Below are 17,664 nucleotides of genomic sequence, written 5' to 3'. Positions count from 1 at the left end.
ATGTGCGGCGAAGCCTGTGGGATGTGGTGGGACTGAGGGTGGGCAGCTGGGATGTCGTGTGGTGAGGCTATCTTAGCAAGTTCTCAGCGTATGTAAAATGTAAACCAAGGGAGCTGGGGAGATGGTCCAGTAGGTGAAAGCATTTGCTGTGCAAGCATGAGGACTTGAATTTGAATCCATAGAACCTGTGTAGAAGCTTGGCATGGCTATGAGGCCTGGCTTCTTCTGTATTGGTTGGGGATAGACCCCAGGTCCTCATGTGTGTGTGGCAAGCACTTACAAGGTTGTCTCCCAAGGCTAAGATGAGTTAAGGTATCTTATGGTCTGCTCTGTTTCCTGTTTACCTTACAGACACATTGAAAGCCCTGAAGAAAAGACTGTTGTGACCTAGTCTCAGAATTGGAACCAAACTCATTTTAAACAAAATCAAGAAAAGAGTTAGCTTCTCAAACATTGGGAAGGAGACACTAACCAGCAGTGTTTCTCAAAGAATATTTTTGTCTCCCATTTTGCTTATCCTTAGACTGCAACCAGAGAACAGCCTGCTCCTCAGAATTCCCTTGGAAGTTGGGCGGTGGTGGCGCACGCTTTTAATCCCAGCATTAGGGAGACAGAGGCAGGCGGATCTCTGTGAGTTCAAGGCCAGCCTGGTCTACAAGAGCTAGTTCCAGGACAGACTCCACAGCTACAGAGAAACCCTGTCTTGAAAAACAAAACAAAACAAACAAAAAAGAAATTCCCTTGGATACTCTTTCCTCATTTTTGTCTTCCTCCCCCTTTGCTTCTTCTTCCTCCTTCCCCATCCTCCATTCTCTCATTCCTCCAGATAAGGCCTTTATGTATACATCAATGGAGGACTGTGTCTGGTACTTGTAAGGAACTAGTTCCTATTTGTTGAATAATATGGTCAGCATCTCCCAACTTCTACCTAAGATTGAGTGAGGAAATAAACACCTGAATGATGCAAATAAACGTGTTGATATTTGTATGAATTAGATGTAGTGGCAACGGAAATACTTTCCTTGGATCAGTGACAATTCTTTTTATTTTTCTTGAGACTGAGTCTCACTATACAGCCCATTCTGTTCTTAAACTTGTGGTCATTCAGCTTCAATCTCTAAACGATAAAATTACAGATGTGTACTATTAAGCTTTACTTTTTAAAAGTGTATTCTTATTTGTGTGTGAGTGTCTATGTGGGCTCATGTGCACTCATTTGAAGGTGCTGGGGGAGGCCTGGAGTTGGATCCTTGGAGGTGGGGGTGGGTGCTGGGAGCCAACTCTGGTCCTCTGGAAACAAGTGCTCTTAACCTCAGGGCCATGTCTCCATCTGTCCAAATACTCCCCCTCCCAAATAGACAAAAAACTCCCTGTTTAGTTTAGCAGACTCTCTGATCTAAATAGAAATGTCAAAAGAAAATCTAGGACACAGACACACATGCACCTATCCTCACAAACTCGGCTAACCCATAAGAAAGCAAGGAAGTACAAAGATCTTGCCAACAGAGAAAGTTTTCTTTTCTTCTGGAGGATGTTCCCACATCCTATTCCATATCTTCTTCCTCCTGTGGCCACTTGGGCCATCAGGGTAGCAGTTTTCCTTACTCTGCCCCTGTGCCTTGGTTTATATTTTCCATGTCCCTCACCCCTCTTTGGAGACAGAGTTAAATCATGAAGCCCTGGCTGGCCTGGAACTCAATACACAGACTTCCAAAGCACAAAAAGTTGAACCAGGTAGGGGAATTGATGCCTCTGCTCTCTGTTCCCATATTGGACACGAAGCTTGCACAAGTACTTCCCTTTAAGTTTTGGATCCAATCTTTGCCAGATGAGGGGGAGTGCTAGCGGTTATCCTGTTCATTGTATAGATGATGCCTAAGTGGAGGGAGTCAAAAGGATTGCCTGGGGCCCTCTTGGGGCATTGGGAAGACTCAAACCAACTTCTGAAGTTGCCTAGTTCTAGGTCTAGGTCTAAGTAGAGACTGTGAGGGGCCAACGGCCTGTATACCTCTAATACTTACAAACTACAAAAGAGTACATGGGATTTACCAAAAACTTCTATGGAAGTTTGTCAGTTGCTAACATCATGTGCCCAAATTTGATATAATACAAAATGATGCTACAAAGTAATATCTAGATGAAAGAATTTGCTCTCACAACATTTGAGTTATTTTCAAAATATCACTAATCTCATAAACTTCTCTTGAATTAGAGAACTCCATATAAGATTCATAAACACCAAAGTAGGACCATGAATGACTCCAGAACAGGTATCCGGAGTGTCAAAAGCAAATAGAATTGGGCAAAATTTAGCCTATAATTGGTGAAGGTTTTAATGTGTATTAAACTTCTAAGTTGTCAGGAAACACAATGTCTAAAACAGCTTTTAGATATGTTTGCTATTATTTTTTGCTGTTTCAGGACAACCAGTACCAGGAAGAAAGAGAAGTCATGCCCCTGTTTCTAGCAGCAGTATTCATCACACGAAACTAAAACAGCAGCCTTCAACTCACGGTTCTCACGACCAATTCTCTGGCCTGACTCTGGCCTCAGATTTCTTGATTGTTATTATAACCTCGCTTTGTACCATAAAAATAACCATTGTTCTATTTTCAGTGTGGGTTGAGAAAGGTCAAGATTAAAACCTGTATCTAGGGCTGGTGAGATGGCTCAATAGATAAGAGACCTGCTGCCATGCTTATGGCCAGAGTTCAGTCCCAGTGACCCAGATAGTAGACGGGGAGGAATGATTCCTCCGGGTCGTCCTCTGACTTCCACAAGTATGCTTCCCCATACACAAGTAAATAAGCATAAATCCACACCTGTTAAATGTGCTATTATAGTTTGACTATTGGATTGGTTATTTTTCCTTTGCTGTGATAGGATATACTCACTAAAAGCAGCTTAGAGAAGACAGGACTTATTTCATTTTACAGTTCCAGAGGGATAGAGTCCATCATGGCGGGGAAGCATGTCAATACAAAGAAAAGGCATGGAGGCAGAAGCAGGAAGCTGCCGTTCAAATTACACGCAGGGAGCAAAAAGGGGACAGGGAGGAGAGAGGAGGGAAGAGAGAGCCAAATGTGAGCCATAAACCCTCAAAGCCCGTACCAGTGACATACTTCCCACAGCAAGGTTCCACAGCCTTCCCAAACAATGCTACCAAATGGGACCTCTTGTTCAAATAATGAGACTATGGGGACATTTCTCATTCAAACCAGCACAGCTATGTTATCTAGACCCCTTCATCCCATTGCATTAAATATTATTACTTGATGGGAGAAAAAGTTAGCCGTGATGTTGAAAGCATCAAGAAGTATATATCTTCAGTTTGGTAGGACAAGCTGCTAAAGTCACTTTCTATTTTTATGGCACCTTTTACCCCTAAAAACATGAGTATTCAAGGTATAGATTTTTGTTAGTTATTACCTCAATATTTTGTTTTCACTTTATTGAATTCGCAAGAAGGCTCATTGGCAGACTTCTTTAGGGTAGCCGGTTCAGGTAACGATGCAATCTCCCTCCCACCCTGCCCACCACATGGCAGCCCCCAATGATTGAAGGTTTGGGCCAGCCTCTGCACACTCACGAATTTCTGGTCCTGAAGTTGGCTGCAGTTTAGCTTGTGTTGTGCAGAATATTTTAAGTCTGTCTTTGAGACATTACTATGCACTCTGTGCCCGTAGCAACGAGGGTATCCTTTTCAGCTTGGCTGGTTCTTTTTAACCCAGAACTGATTCAGTCATATCCAAATTGCAGGGCTTCATTCTCCTAATGCATGCGCGTCACCTCTTAAGGCGACTCTGCAAACTGACCTCGAGGGAAGTTAATTTGCTTGTTTGAGTGTGATTATTATTATTATCTTTATGCCACACCTCATCCTCCCCACTCTTGTTCCCCCCCCCCCCACAGAAATCAAGATGATTTCTTTTTAAAATTTGCATGATTCATTTTCAAATGCCCATCAAAGGCAATGAAGTTACTGCGTAGGGGTTTGATCAGGTGGCACATCAAGGTTTAGCCTAATTTTCATCTCGACGGTAATGAAAACCATATTCTAAGTAAGTTAAGACTGACGGGTTCAGTCAGACCACACTGCTTGCAAGGGAGGCAGATGCCACATGGGCTCGGAGAGAGGACAAAGAGTCTCAAGGGCTGTGCTAGTATCCCAAGCCCATCAGGTGGCCCTGGATTTCTCTAATTGTCCTTTTCTAGTCACGGATTTCACACTTAACATTTAAAAGTTCTTTGCTGTGCTAGTATCCCAAGCCCATCAGGTGGCCCTGGATTTCTCTAATTGTCCTTTTCTAGTCACGGATTTCACACTTAACATTTAAAAGTTCTTTGTGTGTGCATGCGTATTTGGTTGCATTAACCTGTGTATGAGTGTGTGGAGGCCAGAGGCTGACTTGTGGGCACCTTCCTCTCTCATTATCCATGTTTATTATTACAAGTCTATCACCATTACTGCACATGTGTGACCGCACACTCCATGCATGTGGAGGTAGGATGACAACCTACAGAGTTGAGTCTCTCCTGTTATGTCACTGAGTTTCTCTTATTCCTTCTGTTGCATTATCTATGTAACATTTTATTCAACTTTGGTTTGGAGGAATTAAACTCTGGTTGTCAGGCTTGTGCGACAAATGCTTTAAACCACTGAGCCATCCTGTGGCCCTCTACATTATGCTTTGAGATGGGTACTCTTTAGAGAACCCGAAGCAGACCATTTTGGCAAGACTGACTGGCCAGTGAGCTCCAGGCATCCTCCTGTCTCTGCCCTTCCTGGAGCTGGCTTTACAGGTATGCTGACTTGTATGCTGGTGCTGGGCACCTGACTTAGGTCCCTTTGTTTGCTTAGTGCATACTTTGCCAGCTGAGCCATCTCTACTGACACAATAAAGAAAAGTTACCATTTTATTTATGTTGCCACGTTACCAGATGAGCATGTCATTTATAAAGAGCACAGACATGTGCATCCGGAGACTGGATGCCCAAGAAGGGATGTGCTGGTCCCCAGAGGACAGACAAAGGCCACTCCCTTAACAGTGGGTTGGTAGGGAGGTTGCATTGTGTTTCCATTTCGTAGTGTTTGTTAATTTTAAGTCACTGTTTAAAAGACTTATTTTACATGTGCGTTTCTGTGTGTGGGCATGTGCACATGAGTGCAGGTGCCCACAGGGATCTGAAGAGGGCATTGGAGCCCCTGAACTGGAGTTGCAGGTGATTGACAGCTGCAGGGAACCAAACTCAGGTCTCAGGCAAGAGCAGCAAGCACTCAGAACTCATGAGTCATCTGTCCCGCCCCTAAGTCATGTTTGTTAAACTCTAGGTAAATGCAGAAGAATGAGGACAACCCAAGGAGTTCAGAGCACAGAAAAAGAGAGAATGTAAACCCGTTATAAGAAATTAAAAGTCCCTTAAACTTAACCAACACTAAATCTAAGAACTATGCTAGAATTTTGGGGACATCTAGTATGGAGACATTCACCTATGCTTCCAAACCAGCCATTTCGCGACAGTGTCTAGAGCTAGTTTCGTTACTCAGTTACAGTGAGTCCTCGTCACTTTAAGGAAAGACAGGATAAAGTAAAATAAGGAATAATGAAAACAAGAAAGAGAAAGAATTTGGTCCCCAAGTAACATTTTCCCTGAATTGCTGAAATTATTGACCATTTAAAAAAAATAAATATAATTTTCTAGCCCTCAAGGCGAACCTTTCACTTCTGAGCTTGGCGATAGATGGGTCTTCCGTGCCGTGCGGGTGACTGCGAGAGCAGCGGGCAGCTAAGAGTTTCGGACACACTCCAGCGCCTTGCCCTGCTGCTCCCACACCGCTCCTCCTGCAGTTAGATGTTGCTGCCTCTTTAACTAGCCTCGTTTCGCATTATTAGTTTTTATGCAGTTGAAAAAAAATAGCCATCTAAGAAGCTGTATTGCACTGCCACAGGATAAAGTCTGACATATTAGAAGAATTTAAAGTTTAAGCCAGATCTGAATCTAAATCCTTGTTCCTTTTGGTTAAATAGAACATCTTCAGGAATATATTGACTTTGCATGAATCTCTTTTAGTGGTAATTAATGTGTACTCATGGATATGAAGGTTGCACATGTGTGCACATGCCCTATGGGGGCCAGAGGTCAACACCCAGTATCGTTCTTTAGGATCATCATCCACCTCCCTAGACGGGTTTCTCAGTGGACTCAGTCTCCAAGGAGACTAGATTGTTTGGACATCCAGCCACAAAGCTGGGTCTTTTAATGTGCATTCTGGAGCTTGGGCTCAGGTCCTCATGCCTGCAAGGCAAACATTCTAGACTGAGATCACTCTCTAACCTTCCTTTGACATTTGAAAACGGGAAGGACTAGTATTAGGCTTTGGTTGGTATGAAGACTGAATGAGATGATTCATGTCGTAAAGTCAACATTGAGAGACAGGCCTGTCTCACAAGTGTTATCTCATTTCTCTAAACGGTTTTGCCACTCACTGGATACTTCTGAACTTTATAATAGTTGTACCGCTCAGAACATACCACTCTTCTTGCTTCCTTTCTGTCCCCAAGAATATTACGCAGAGGCTGTTCATTTCTCAAGAGCTGTTATGGTTAGAGTCATGGATTCTGCAGCCTAGATGGAACCCAAAGGCAGCCTTGAGAGCTCAGACTTTTCAGATGAACTAAAACCCCTCCCACTATGTATATCATGGACCCCATCACACAATCTGTGTTGAGGGGCTAGGAACAAAAGTAGGGGTATGGGGTGACGTAATAAACAGAAGTCGAGCAAGCACACAGAGGGATGGTTTCCCACTGTCTGAGGATATGAACCCAGTCTTATTAATATCAGCTCAGCCCTCAGATGATATTGCACAAGAGCTCAAGGCTCTTTACAGTGAAATAAGACAAAGTCTTTTTTTTTTTTCTTTTTCCAGTCAGGGTTTCTCTGTAGCTTTGGAGCCTGTCCTAGAACTAGCCCTTGTAGACCAGGCTGGCCTCTAACTCAAAACTCAAAGAGAGCTGCCTACTTCTGCTTACCGAGTGCTGGGGTTAAAGGCATGTGCCACCACTCTCTGGCTAAGACAAAGTCTTAATACAAACAGTTGTTAAACATTCCTGAGCAGTGCCCCTTCCTGTGAGGTAGCCTTGTTGAGACTGGCCAACATTTGAATACAAGGTCTCCTTAGTTGCACACTTGGAACCCCAGGATGTAGCAATGGTCAATAACTCCTGTGCCTTTGAACACAGAATGACGCTAGTCTCTCTGTGTATCTCAGGCTGGTCTGTAATTTGTTATGTATCAAGGTTGTCCTTGATCCCATGGTCCTCCCTCAGCTTCCTGAGTACTCAAATTACAGGCATGTGTCAATATACACAGCTTCAGGAACGAGGGTTGAGCCCACTGTTCCAGTGCCATGAACTCTCCTCGCTGCTAAAAGAAAGAGGAGTCTTAGTTAAGGACCCCAGGAGCTTAGAGAGCATCTAAACTGTCTGGGCTTTTAATATGTGAAGGACTGAGTTGTGACACACAGAAGAGAACTCCTTTCCCACCTTCTCTGTTTTAGTTTTTCGCATCTGTGATCTTATTTAACATAACTTTTAAGTGGTCAATATTGTAGAATAAATGAATAAAAGGCTTCCTGGCAGCATCTCCTCTTAAGAATTTCCTCAACATAGTTTTGTACTTTGTGTGGATTATTTCATGTCACCCCCACCACAGCTCACATGAGGCCCCCTTTCATACCCGATCTTATAATGTGGAAATATTTAAAAACTCTGGAAATAAGTCATAGGCCCAACTGCAACACACAGATATGCAGACATTCACAGAGTACACACACAGATGTACATGCAGTCAGTCAGTCAGACAGACAAATACATACATATACACAGGCACACACACAAATACATATATATACACAGGCACACAGACACACCACACACACACCAACAACTGCTTTGTCTTAATGTTTTTTTTTCTGAGTCTTGAACTGTATTACTTTTTTCATTTCTGTGACCAAGTTACTTGACAGAAGCAACTTAAGAGAAAAAGAGCTTACACTGGCTTACGGTTTGAGGAGATACAGTCCACCACAGAGGAGCCTATTGAAGCTGGTTGTATTGGACAAACAGTCAGGAGGCATTGCAGAGAGGAAGTGAGGCTGTAAAACTCAAGGCTTGCACCCAGTGTCCCACTTCCTCTTGCATGGCTCTACCTCCTAAAAGTGCACAGCCTTTCCAAACAGTGCCACTGGCTGGGGACTAAGTCGGAAAACCCAATAGCCTGTGGAAGGCATTTCACATTCACACCACAGCACAAACAAGCTAAAAGCAAATCAGCCAAGCCGGCGAATGCTCGCCTCTATCTCCTGGAGCAGAGCCCGGGTCTGCTCATGCACAGGGAGTTCCACTGTTGCTCAGTGTGTCTTCCTGATTTTACCATAAGTTGTTCCTCCAGAGAGGTCTCCTGATGCACAAGGGGCAGCCACTTAAAGACCGAGAGTTTTTTCACCAAGTTCTCACCCCAGGGCTAACAGGACAGGATTAAAACCCACATGCTTCTTCCTCCTGCTCAGGTTGTCCCCCAGAAGCCTGGAAGTTTCCAGTTACTACAGAAGTCCAGTGGTCCCAGTGGATAAACACCACCTTTACAGGGCCTTGGAGACTTCTCCCTGCCCCTTCCGATGGCACACAAAATTTCACACCTTTCAGTGTTTCCATGGCTGTGTGACCTATAACCTTTGCAACTAACTGTTGCTAGGCGGGGTGACACATCTGTCTCCCTAACAGCACCTAGGCTTCTACCAGAAGTAGCAAGTGTAGTTTGTTCTTCCTGCTAGGCCCTGCAACAGAGAGTGTCCTAGGTTCTGCAGCACACTCAGGTGACCTGGGGGCTGACTGACCCTTCCAGTTTTTCTTTGGTTTGTGGTGTGTGTATGTATGTGTGTGTGCATGCGTGTGCACATACGTGTACATGTATGTGTGTGTATGTGCGTTACAGTGACAGGATGAACAGTGAGATGTCAGAGAACAACCCTGGGTGTCAGTCCTTGCTTTTCACCTTCTTTGAGACAAGGTCTTTTATTTGCCACTGCATAAATACATCAGACTAATTGACCAGTGAGCTTCTGGGGATTCTGTTGTCTCCAGCTCCCGTCACCCCAAAAGAGTGCTGGAATTACAGATGGGCACTACCATGTTCATTTTTTTTTTACATGGATTCTGGGCATCCGAACTTAGGTTCTCACACACCAGGGGCACCTAAGGTGCTGGCGACTTCTTGAGCCTTATTACATTAGCAGGGTCTTTGTGTGAGCTACTTTAACCACTGTGGTGAAAACAAGATACTCACATGTGATTGTGCTAGGTCCCACATGAACTCACACTAAAATGTTGCCTATTATCAGGTATGCTGTGATCACATACACACACGCAAATACACACACTCAGGCACACACACATCCATATTAAGTTTCTCCATTGTTGTCAATCTACTCATTATGTCTAAAATTGCCATTGCCAAAATGAATGCTATCAGACAAGGGTTGCAACCACGGGCCCATTTTCAACAGCTTGAAGACAAGGAGGAGGAGGTTGCAGGTCTCTGTTTTGAGACTGCTCTCTTACCACTAAGGAGAGGCTTGTTTTGCCGGTAGGAGGCAGGCAGCTGGCCGATGCCCTCCATCCTGTGGCTCATGACCCGTGCGAGGTGGCCCGTGTGGTGCAGGCTTCCCACGATGACGCTGTGGAGGTACACGGGCTCGATGAAGTGGCAGAGAAGAGCACCTTGCAGTCCCAGCACGTTCCAGCTAGAAGGAAAAGCAAGGGTGAAGTCAGTGGGATTCCTGTGTCTGCTGAGGATGCAGAGCTGGCCGCTCATGGGCCATTCAGGGAGCTGGGCCTGTGAGTGATGTTGGTGTCGCTCTGTCCTTCAGCTGCCTGCTTCTTTCCATGTCCCCTTTTCCAGCCTGGGGAACGGTGGCCTGGAAACTCCTCAGGGTGTTATCAGGGTGGCCTCTGATGATTCTGCTAGACTCTAAGGATCTAGTCCTGACTCTGATAGTGTCTCTGCATGTTCAGTAAACTCAACTTCCTTTTTTATGAGTTGTTAGAGAGACAGAAAGTGTCATTCTTTCAGTGACTTCAAATTAGATTGTTTAAAGGAAGATGCTTGGTTCCCAAAGTGAATCGGAAGTTTTTTTCTTACACACTATATGGGAAAAGTTCTGAAACTGAATTTGCTGATTTCCATTGACTTCCATCCCCTTTGTCCTATTGTGCTGAAATTAAAGGACATTAGTAAATGACCTTTTTTTGGTCTGGGGATTTTTTTTTTTAAATTTTAAACAATGTATATCAGAGATGACTGACAAAGGCCCTTTCTTTGAAATAAATACAGCTCTGGATGACTGTTCTTACTTCTTCAGGCAGAGATGCCAAAGTACTGTGAGAAACGTTTCTTTTTTATCCCCCGACCTAAATTCAGGGTAGAAAGTTCTGTGTATCTGTTACTTAAAGCAATGCTTGGTGGTTTCCACTCTAATGTGTTTCAAATGAACCACGGTTGGAGGCAGGCATTCTGTAGCTAATTTCTTACATCATTGTTCTTTTTCATTAATTAACATTTTTCCACTGTTGGAGTCATTATTATGGGACCTCCATGCTGTACATCTCTTCCGATGATTAATAAGGAGTCATTATATCTCTCTTCCCGAAGCAGTCAATTAACACAGAATTCTTTCCATTAATTACTGAATGTGTCTCTACCTGGAGAGCAATCTGCTCCAAGAACCAGTGACACCAATTGCTTTCAAAAGTTCTCTTTAAATTTTATTCCGAAAACACAAGCAATTTAGCTGGCGATATTAATCTGCCTCAGAAGCATCATGGTGAATGAGAAACATCTTTTAATCTCATGCAAGAAAAGGCAGCCATCTGGCTGGCAAGGATTTCAGGGAACCACTCTCCCAGTCTCCCTCCGTAAATGCAGGTCATTAAAGTAATGTGTTCATCTACATAAAACTCAAATGGAATATAAAAGGTAATATTTATATACAAACAATTTAGTCCTACGATTTAAACAGTCGTTGGTTTTATGAAACATTTACTTTAGACTATCAGATTTGCATAACTTCATTTAAAAATATTGTGGTCATTTTCTAGAAGTCACACTAGTCCTCTCAGCAAAGAAAGGGCTGTCCTTGGATACATGCACTTTATGCCAGTGTAAATATCAGAATGGACGGAGACAAAGGGCATGTCTGGAAGAAGGACATGCCCTCATTCCTGATGTCTTTTGGCTGTAATGGTTCTGCTTCATTCTGAATTTTCACTACAAATGACACACCCACTGTGGTTCCTCTGATGCCCTCACTTTTCACTGGTGAGTTACAGATTGTCTACAGAGCTCAGGGGAAGAGTCCTGTGATATCCGAGCTCTTCCTGGGAGGAGGAAGAGTGTTATTGGTTTTGAGTTGTGTTTGAGGAATTTGGCTTATCCCCTTATGTCTTTGTTTTTGGACATTTATTTATATTATTTTTTCACACAATATATTCTGATCATGTTTTTCCCCTCTTTTTTTCTTTTCTTTTCTTTCTTTCTTTCTTTTTTTTTTTTTTTGTTTGTTTTTTGAGACAGGGTTTCTCTGTGGTTTTGGAGCCTGTCCTGGAAATAGCTCTTGTAGACCAGGCTGGTCTCGAACTCACAGAGGTCCGCCTGCCTCTGCCTCCCAAGTGCTGGGATTAAAGGCGTGCGCCACCACTGCCCGGCTGTTTTTCCCCTCTTTCAGCTCCTCCCAGATCCTCTCCATCTCTTTCTACACCCAACCTCATGCTTCTCTCTCTCAAATATAAGACAACTAAACCAAAGAACTTAACTCAAAATAAACAAAAAAATAAGATAAGGAAGTGAGAAGCTAAGAAGAGAGATAACAAGATGGATCAATGGGTAAAGATGTGTGTTGCCAAGTCTGGGGACCTGGGTTTAATCTCTAGAACCCAATGGTTGGAAGGAAAGTTGTCCTCTGACCTCCACATGTGTAGTATGGCATGCGCTGGACCCCTCGCCCAATTAAATAAGAAAAATGTAGTAAATATTTTTTATAGGTGAATACCAAGAACAGTTGCACACTTTTGTAGCTTAGTTCCAGTGCTTGTGAAATACAGGGAGGAGAATTGTGAGTTGGAGACCAGCCTAGGCAAGACTCTGCTTGATACAAACAAATAGCACCCCCATAAATAAACAAATAATAAATACACACATAAATAAATAAATACTGAGGAAGAATAAAATAGAATTGCTACAATGTAGTGTTTTAGACATATTCTTTTCTGATTTGGAGGTGGTGGGCAAGCATGCCAAGGAAAGTCTGTCAAGAGGCAACTATCTGAGCAAAGGGCTTTGGGTGACAGATGCCGAAGAGGAGCTTACAACCCCTAGACTGTCGGTAAAATTTAGAAATTTCTTATCAATTAAAAGCAGAATAATATATAAATCTCCCTTGATCACAAGGCATCTTCTTCAAATAAACTAAGCCTCAGACAATAAAATGAGAATTCCCATGAAGGGATATAATAATTCTTGAGACCATTAAAGTATCGGCTTTGAACAAAACTTGTGGAGCACTTTTGAGTGTTTTGATTCTACTGGATTGTCCAAAGACAAATAACTTCTATATCTGATTCCCCTAATAACCTTTACAATAAAAAGAAAAACCAACCTCCTCTTTGCCTGGCTATAGGAGTTTAAACAAATTCAGCTAGCACGATCAATAAAACCAAATGTCTCCCTGAATATGAACTGGAGAATCCTCAGCATTCAGGATTGAATGGAAAAATACCTTTCCTTTTGTTCAAATAGCTGATATGCCTGTAATGTTGACAGAGACAGAAATCCTATGCCTAGCTTTCAATATAGATAATCCCTAGATAAATATATCTTTGTCTGTTTGTCAATCACAGAAATACCACAGATAAGTGGAGGAGAGATTTTAGAAAAGGTTGCCTTTCTTCAGCCAAGGGATGTCATCTCCTTGCTGAATTTGAACTGTGACCTCTACTTTAGGGAGAAAATGATGAGACTCAGTGTACATGAGGCCCTCCCCAAGGGTGTGTGCCTTGAAGTTCAGACAGAGAACATCCATTGGTAATGTATATTTTGAACATTTTCTCTTTCTTCCTGTTATTTATAGCATCTTGATGTGGTCCTGGAAAAAGATGCAACTCTTTAGAATTATAAATGTGCAGTATGAGATAGTTCCATAGATATACACTTCTTCTTTCTTCTGTACGTCTGTTTTCTGAACAAAACACCACATCATTTGCAAAAGTTTCTCATGTTCTGTCTGAAGCCTGTAAAGGTCACCCTGAGGGAAGCAAGCAGTCACAGTCTGCGGGTGATACTCAGGGACTACGGTGGAACCATGGTCTTCAACTTAGCCTGTATACTGGACCAACTAGAATCTTAAAAACATTCTCTACCTTGGTTCTTGTTCTAGTATCTATTTCTGTGATAAACACCACGACCAAAAGCACCTTGGGGAGGAGAGTATTTATTTCACCTTACAATTCCAAGTCACACTGTACATCTCTGAGGGAACCTGGGGTAGGAACTCCAGGCAGGAATTCAAACTCCTGTCTGGAGATGGGAGCTGAAGCTGAGAATGCAGAAGAATGCTGCTTACTGGTTGGCTTCTCATGGTTGGCTCACTTACTTTTCTTATAGCATCCAGGGCCACCTGTCCAGGGATGATACTGCCCACGGTAGAATGGGCACTCTCATATCAATTGTTAATCAAGAAAATGCCCCACAAATATGCCTCTAGACCAGTCTGATTGATGGTAATTCCTTAACTGAGATCCCTTCTTCCTAGGTCACTCTAGTTTGTTAAGTTGTCATAAACTAACCAGTACAGTCCCCAAACACAGTCTTATCTGATTGGTTGTGAGTCTGGACAACCCTGGGCATCAGTATTCCAATGTCATTCAATGCTGAAACTTTAGCATCGGAGTAGTTAATGAAAATTTGTAATACAAAAGGTCAGAGGAACTACAAATCCAGGTTCTGGTGATTTGGGCCACCCTGAACCACTTCTTCCTGTGTTGAGCAATAGTTCACTCAGAGATCCTCTAGGTGTGATACCTGAGTGATACAGGGCTGGGCACTTGGGTGAAGCACATACTCTCAGTCTCCATCCCAGACCTGCCAAATCAGAACCTCTGGAGTGGATTCAAGCAGCTGTATTTTAGACAAGTCTTTCAGGTGATTCCAATGCTGTTAGAGTTTGACATCTGCCCATCTGCACTGGAATACTGTCCCAGTAGTGCAGTCTGCTTCCCAAGCCATTGAAAGACTACAGGAACTGCATCTTGGGGTTATATTTGTTTCCACTACATATTTCCCTAGTGTCACACCACTTTCCCTCCACCTTTATGAAGACAACTAATAATGCAAAGCCAGGGTCACTTGGCTGGTCCATTTCCAGTTGACTAACCACTTTTCCCTGGTTTTTATAGGTAAAGGAGAAGAATGATAACCATTGGAATCAATAACAGGACTTCTAGGCACTCATCCCATGGCTATACTCTAATAAAGTACCAGGGTATATGTATCAGGATGGTCTTTACAGAATTGTCATAAATGCAAAGCAAACTAAAGAAGACTGGAAATAATTAAGCTTCCTTTTACTGTAGAACTGATTTAATAGACCGCAGTATATTCACAGAAAGAAAAGATATGATAGTCACACTGCTTTCCTTATTGCTTGTGGTACATACCACTTGTCCCTGTCAAGGGCTCCTCTTGAGTACCTCACCTGCCCTCTTGGTTTTCTCTGTGTACCTTCTCTCATGTGGATACATCACATCCGACTGGCTGCCTGCATAATGCCTCTTCCCTGTCATTTATTAGGGCATCTAGGACTGGTTTAGATTATAGGACATCTAGGACTGGTTTAGATTATGTCTGCTCACTCTCTTTCTTTCCATACCCATAGTATCCTTACTCATTGATCTAGATAACTACTTTTGTTTTGTAGAACTGGGCATCTCAGCCCTCTGCTGTTTCCACACCTCTGAGCAGAGTCCTGGAGACCAGCAGCTACCCGTGTGTCTGGGGATACCAATCTGACCATTGTGGCCACCTCAGTGGGTGGTTGCAGTAGTAACGGAATTGGTATGTGCCACACTTTGCTGTTACTGCTTTTGTATTTGATAAGTATCATTCCCTCGATCACTCTGCTTTCATCATGAGAGATTGTACAAAACTTACTTAAATGCTGTTATAAAAATCGTCATGAGCTCTGTGTGAAAGAATGTGTACAAAGGATTTTGAGATGAGAAGAGTGGTGTGATTGTTAATCTCTGTCTTTTGGGAGGTTGATGCAGAGCGATGATGAGTTCAAGGCCAATTGGGCTTTATAGGAAGTTCCAGGCTACCTTAGGCAAAGAGACCTGGTCTCACAAATGGGGTGGGGTAGGCTGGGAGTGTAGCTCAGTGATAGGCCCTTGCTTTGTTTGTATGCATGAAGCCCTGGAATTGAATCTCCAGTACCGCCCATCGCTAAAACAGGAGATGAGAAAATCACACATCATCATCTTTTGAATTCTGTGTGGCTGGTAATGTGCTACAGAAGAGGGGCCTGCCAATAAATCAAGAAGGAAGGAAGTCAGAACTGTCCCCTAGGGGCCTAGGTGCAGAGAAGAGGGAGCCGCTGGGAAGGAAAGTGGAACAAACAGGTCTTGGCCTGAAAGGGGAGCATCCTGTTCACACACAGCCAGCCTCTCAGACGGGTGCCTGATTCTCCAGAAGGTGGCTATCATATATTTTTTCAAAAAGCAGTTCATTTTTTTTAACAGAGAAAGTTTAATTACCTTCACTTAAGGAGACACTGTGATCAATAATCAGGTCCAGGTACTTAAAATTAGAAGCCATATCTAAAGGAACATTCGTTCCAGAAGATTTAGATTTGCATATGCTGTTCAGTATCTGCTTCATGGAGACAAAAGCTGCTCTGCTTTCCCCATTCTTTAAGAAGGCGGCGGCTTCTGCTTGTGATTGCGGCTGCTGAGAGTATGAAAACCAGCTTTGTACACAGGGGATGTGGATGTGATGGCCACACCGCTGTCACCTGTTCCTCTGTATACTGCAGGCTGGTTGGTTGGTGACATGCTACTTAGCTTTAATTATGTGGTTTTGAAGGTCAATTTTCACTGACAAGTTAAAACAACCCATTTTCTGTACACCCGCTGAGCCTTTAAGGGTGTTGGCAGAGCTGGGATTTTCGGAACATATTTTACTGTGACTTTTATCTGGCTTCATGATTTTCCAGAGTTAAGCTAAATGAGTGACTTTTCTCATGATGTCGTATTGTATTCCTAAGACATCCATAGCAAACAATTACATCCACATGACCCCAAACAGCAGAAACATATCTCTTACGACTCTGGGGATCAGAGGTCTGAAATCAAGTAGTCAACCTGCCTGGCCATATTTCCCTTGGAGGCTCTGGGGAGGATGCATCCTCGCCTACTGCAGCTGCTGGGGGCAATTGTTGGTGCTCTTGCATTGCGTCTTGCATTGCGTCTTGCATTGCGTCTGCATCAATTCAAACTCTGCCTTCTGCCATGCGTATTCCCCTCTGCCTGTCCCCACACTTTCTCTGCCTTTTTTTTTTTTTTTTTTTTTTACAAGGACACATGTGGTTGCCTTTAGAAACCATCTGAGGTAGGGTACATGCCTCCATTAGTCTCCCTGACTTAATTCTGCCATATAAAGTTGGAGTCACAGATTCTGGAATGACACATAGCTTTAGAGGTGTCTGTTCACCATCTACACCCCAGCTGATTCCATCTTGAGAAGCCATTGCTTCCCCTTCATCACAGATCCTACACAGGAAATCTGAGATCTAGAACAATTTTTTTTGGGTGGGGGGAGCACTCCTCATAGTAGTAATGACCTGGAAACACAGCAAGCAGTCAGCAGGAGGGAGAGAAGCAGCTGGTGGCATAAATACTAGCAGTAATACACTCCCAATAAAGTGCTTGTTATTTTAGCAAAGAGCTGTGGTTGTAGCTCTAAGGAACAACTTATAAGTCAACTGGTAAATACAACAAAATCCTAACTGTAGGAAAAAATATAAGTTAAGAAAAAGATTGACAGGAACAAAGCAGAGTTGGCTACTGTTCTCTGTGACTGTTGGCATATTAGCTGTTATTTCTTATATTTTCCTAATTTTTCTTTATTTTATTTCCCTTTTCTTGAGACAGAGTCTCACTGTGTACTCCAGGTTGGCCTTGAACTCCCTAGATAGCTTAGGCTTTTTCAAGCTTATGTTAGTCCCCCTGCCTCACCTCCTAGAGAACTGAGGCATACGTATATGCCTTGACACTTTCTTGATTGGATAATACTCTTGACCTGGGCGATTTTAAAAATTATTATTATTATTGTTATTATTATTGTTATTTTTTACAGTGCTGGGGATGGAACCCAAAGCCTGAGTATCAGAAAAGTGCTGTAGCACTGAACTATAATTCTAGCCACTGATTCTATGGGATAGGGTCTCCCTATATAACTCAAGCTGGCCTTGATCTTGGGATCCTCTTGGCTCAGCCTTCCAAGTGATGGGATTATAGGGATACCTAGGCCAGAGATTTAATTCTGTTTTCTGTG

At 43.0% G+C, this 17,664-nt stretch overlaps 1 protein-coding gene across 3 annotated transcripts in view; it reads right to left on the bottom strand.

Moving 5' to 3' along the window:
• The window catches only part of Adarb2 (adenosine deaminase RNA specific B2 (inactive)), a 527,020-nt gene that overhangs the window by 17,178 nt on the left and 492,178 nt on the right, over positions 1-17,664 (bottom strand). For all 3 annotated transcript variants that reach the window (XM_057788090.1, XM_057788091.1, XM_057788092.1), the window contains one exon: positions 9,624-9,805. In XM_057788090.1, coding sequence (XP_057644073.1) covers positions 9,624-9,805 — 182 coding nt within the window. The remainder of the gene's footprint in view (positions 1-9,623; positions 9,806-17,664) is intronic.

This window comes from Chionomys nivalis, chromosome 13 (genome assembly GCF_950005125.1).
Source record: "Chionomys nivalis chromosome 13, mChiNiv1.1, whole genome shotgun sequence".
Lineage (NCBI taxonomy): Eukaryota > Metazoa > Chordata > Mammalia > Rodentia > Cricetidae > Chionomys > Chionomys nivalis.
Note: the sequence above shows the minus strand (reverse complement) of the source record. Positions and strands in the feature narration are given on the sequence as shown.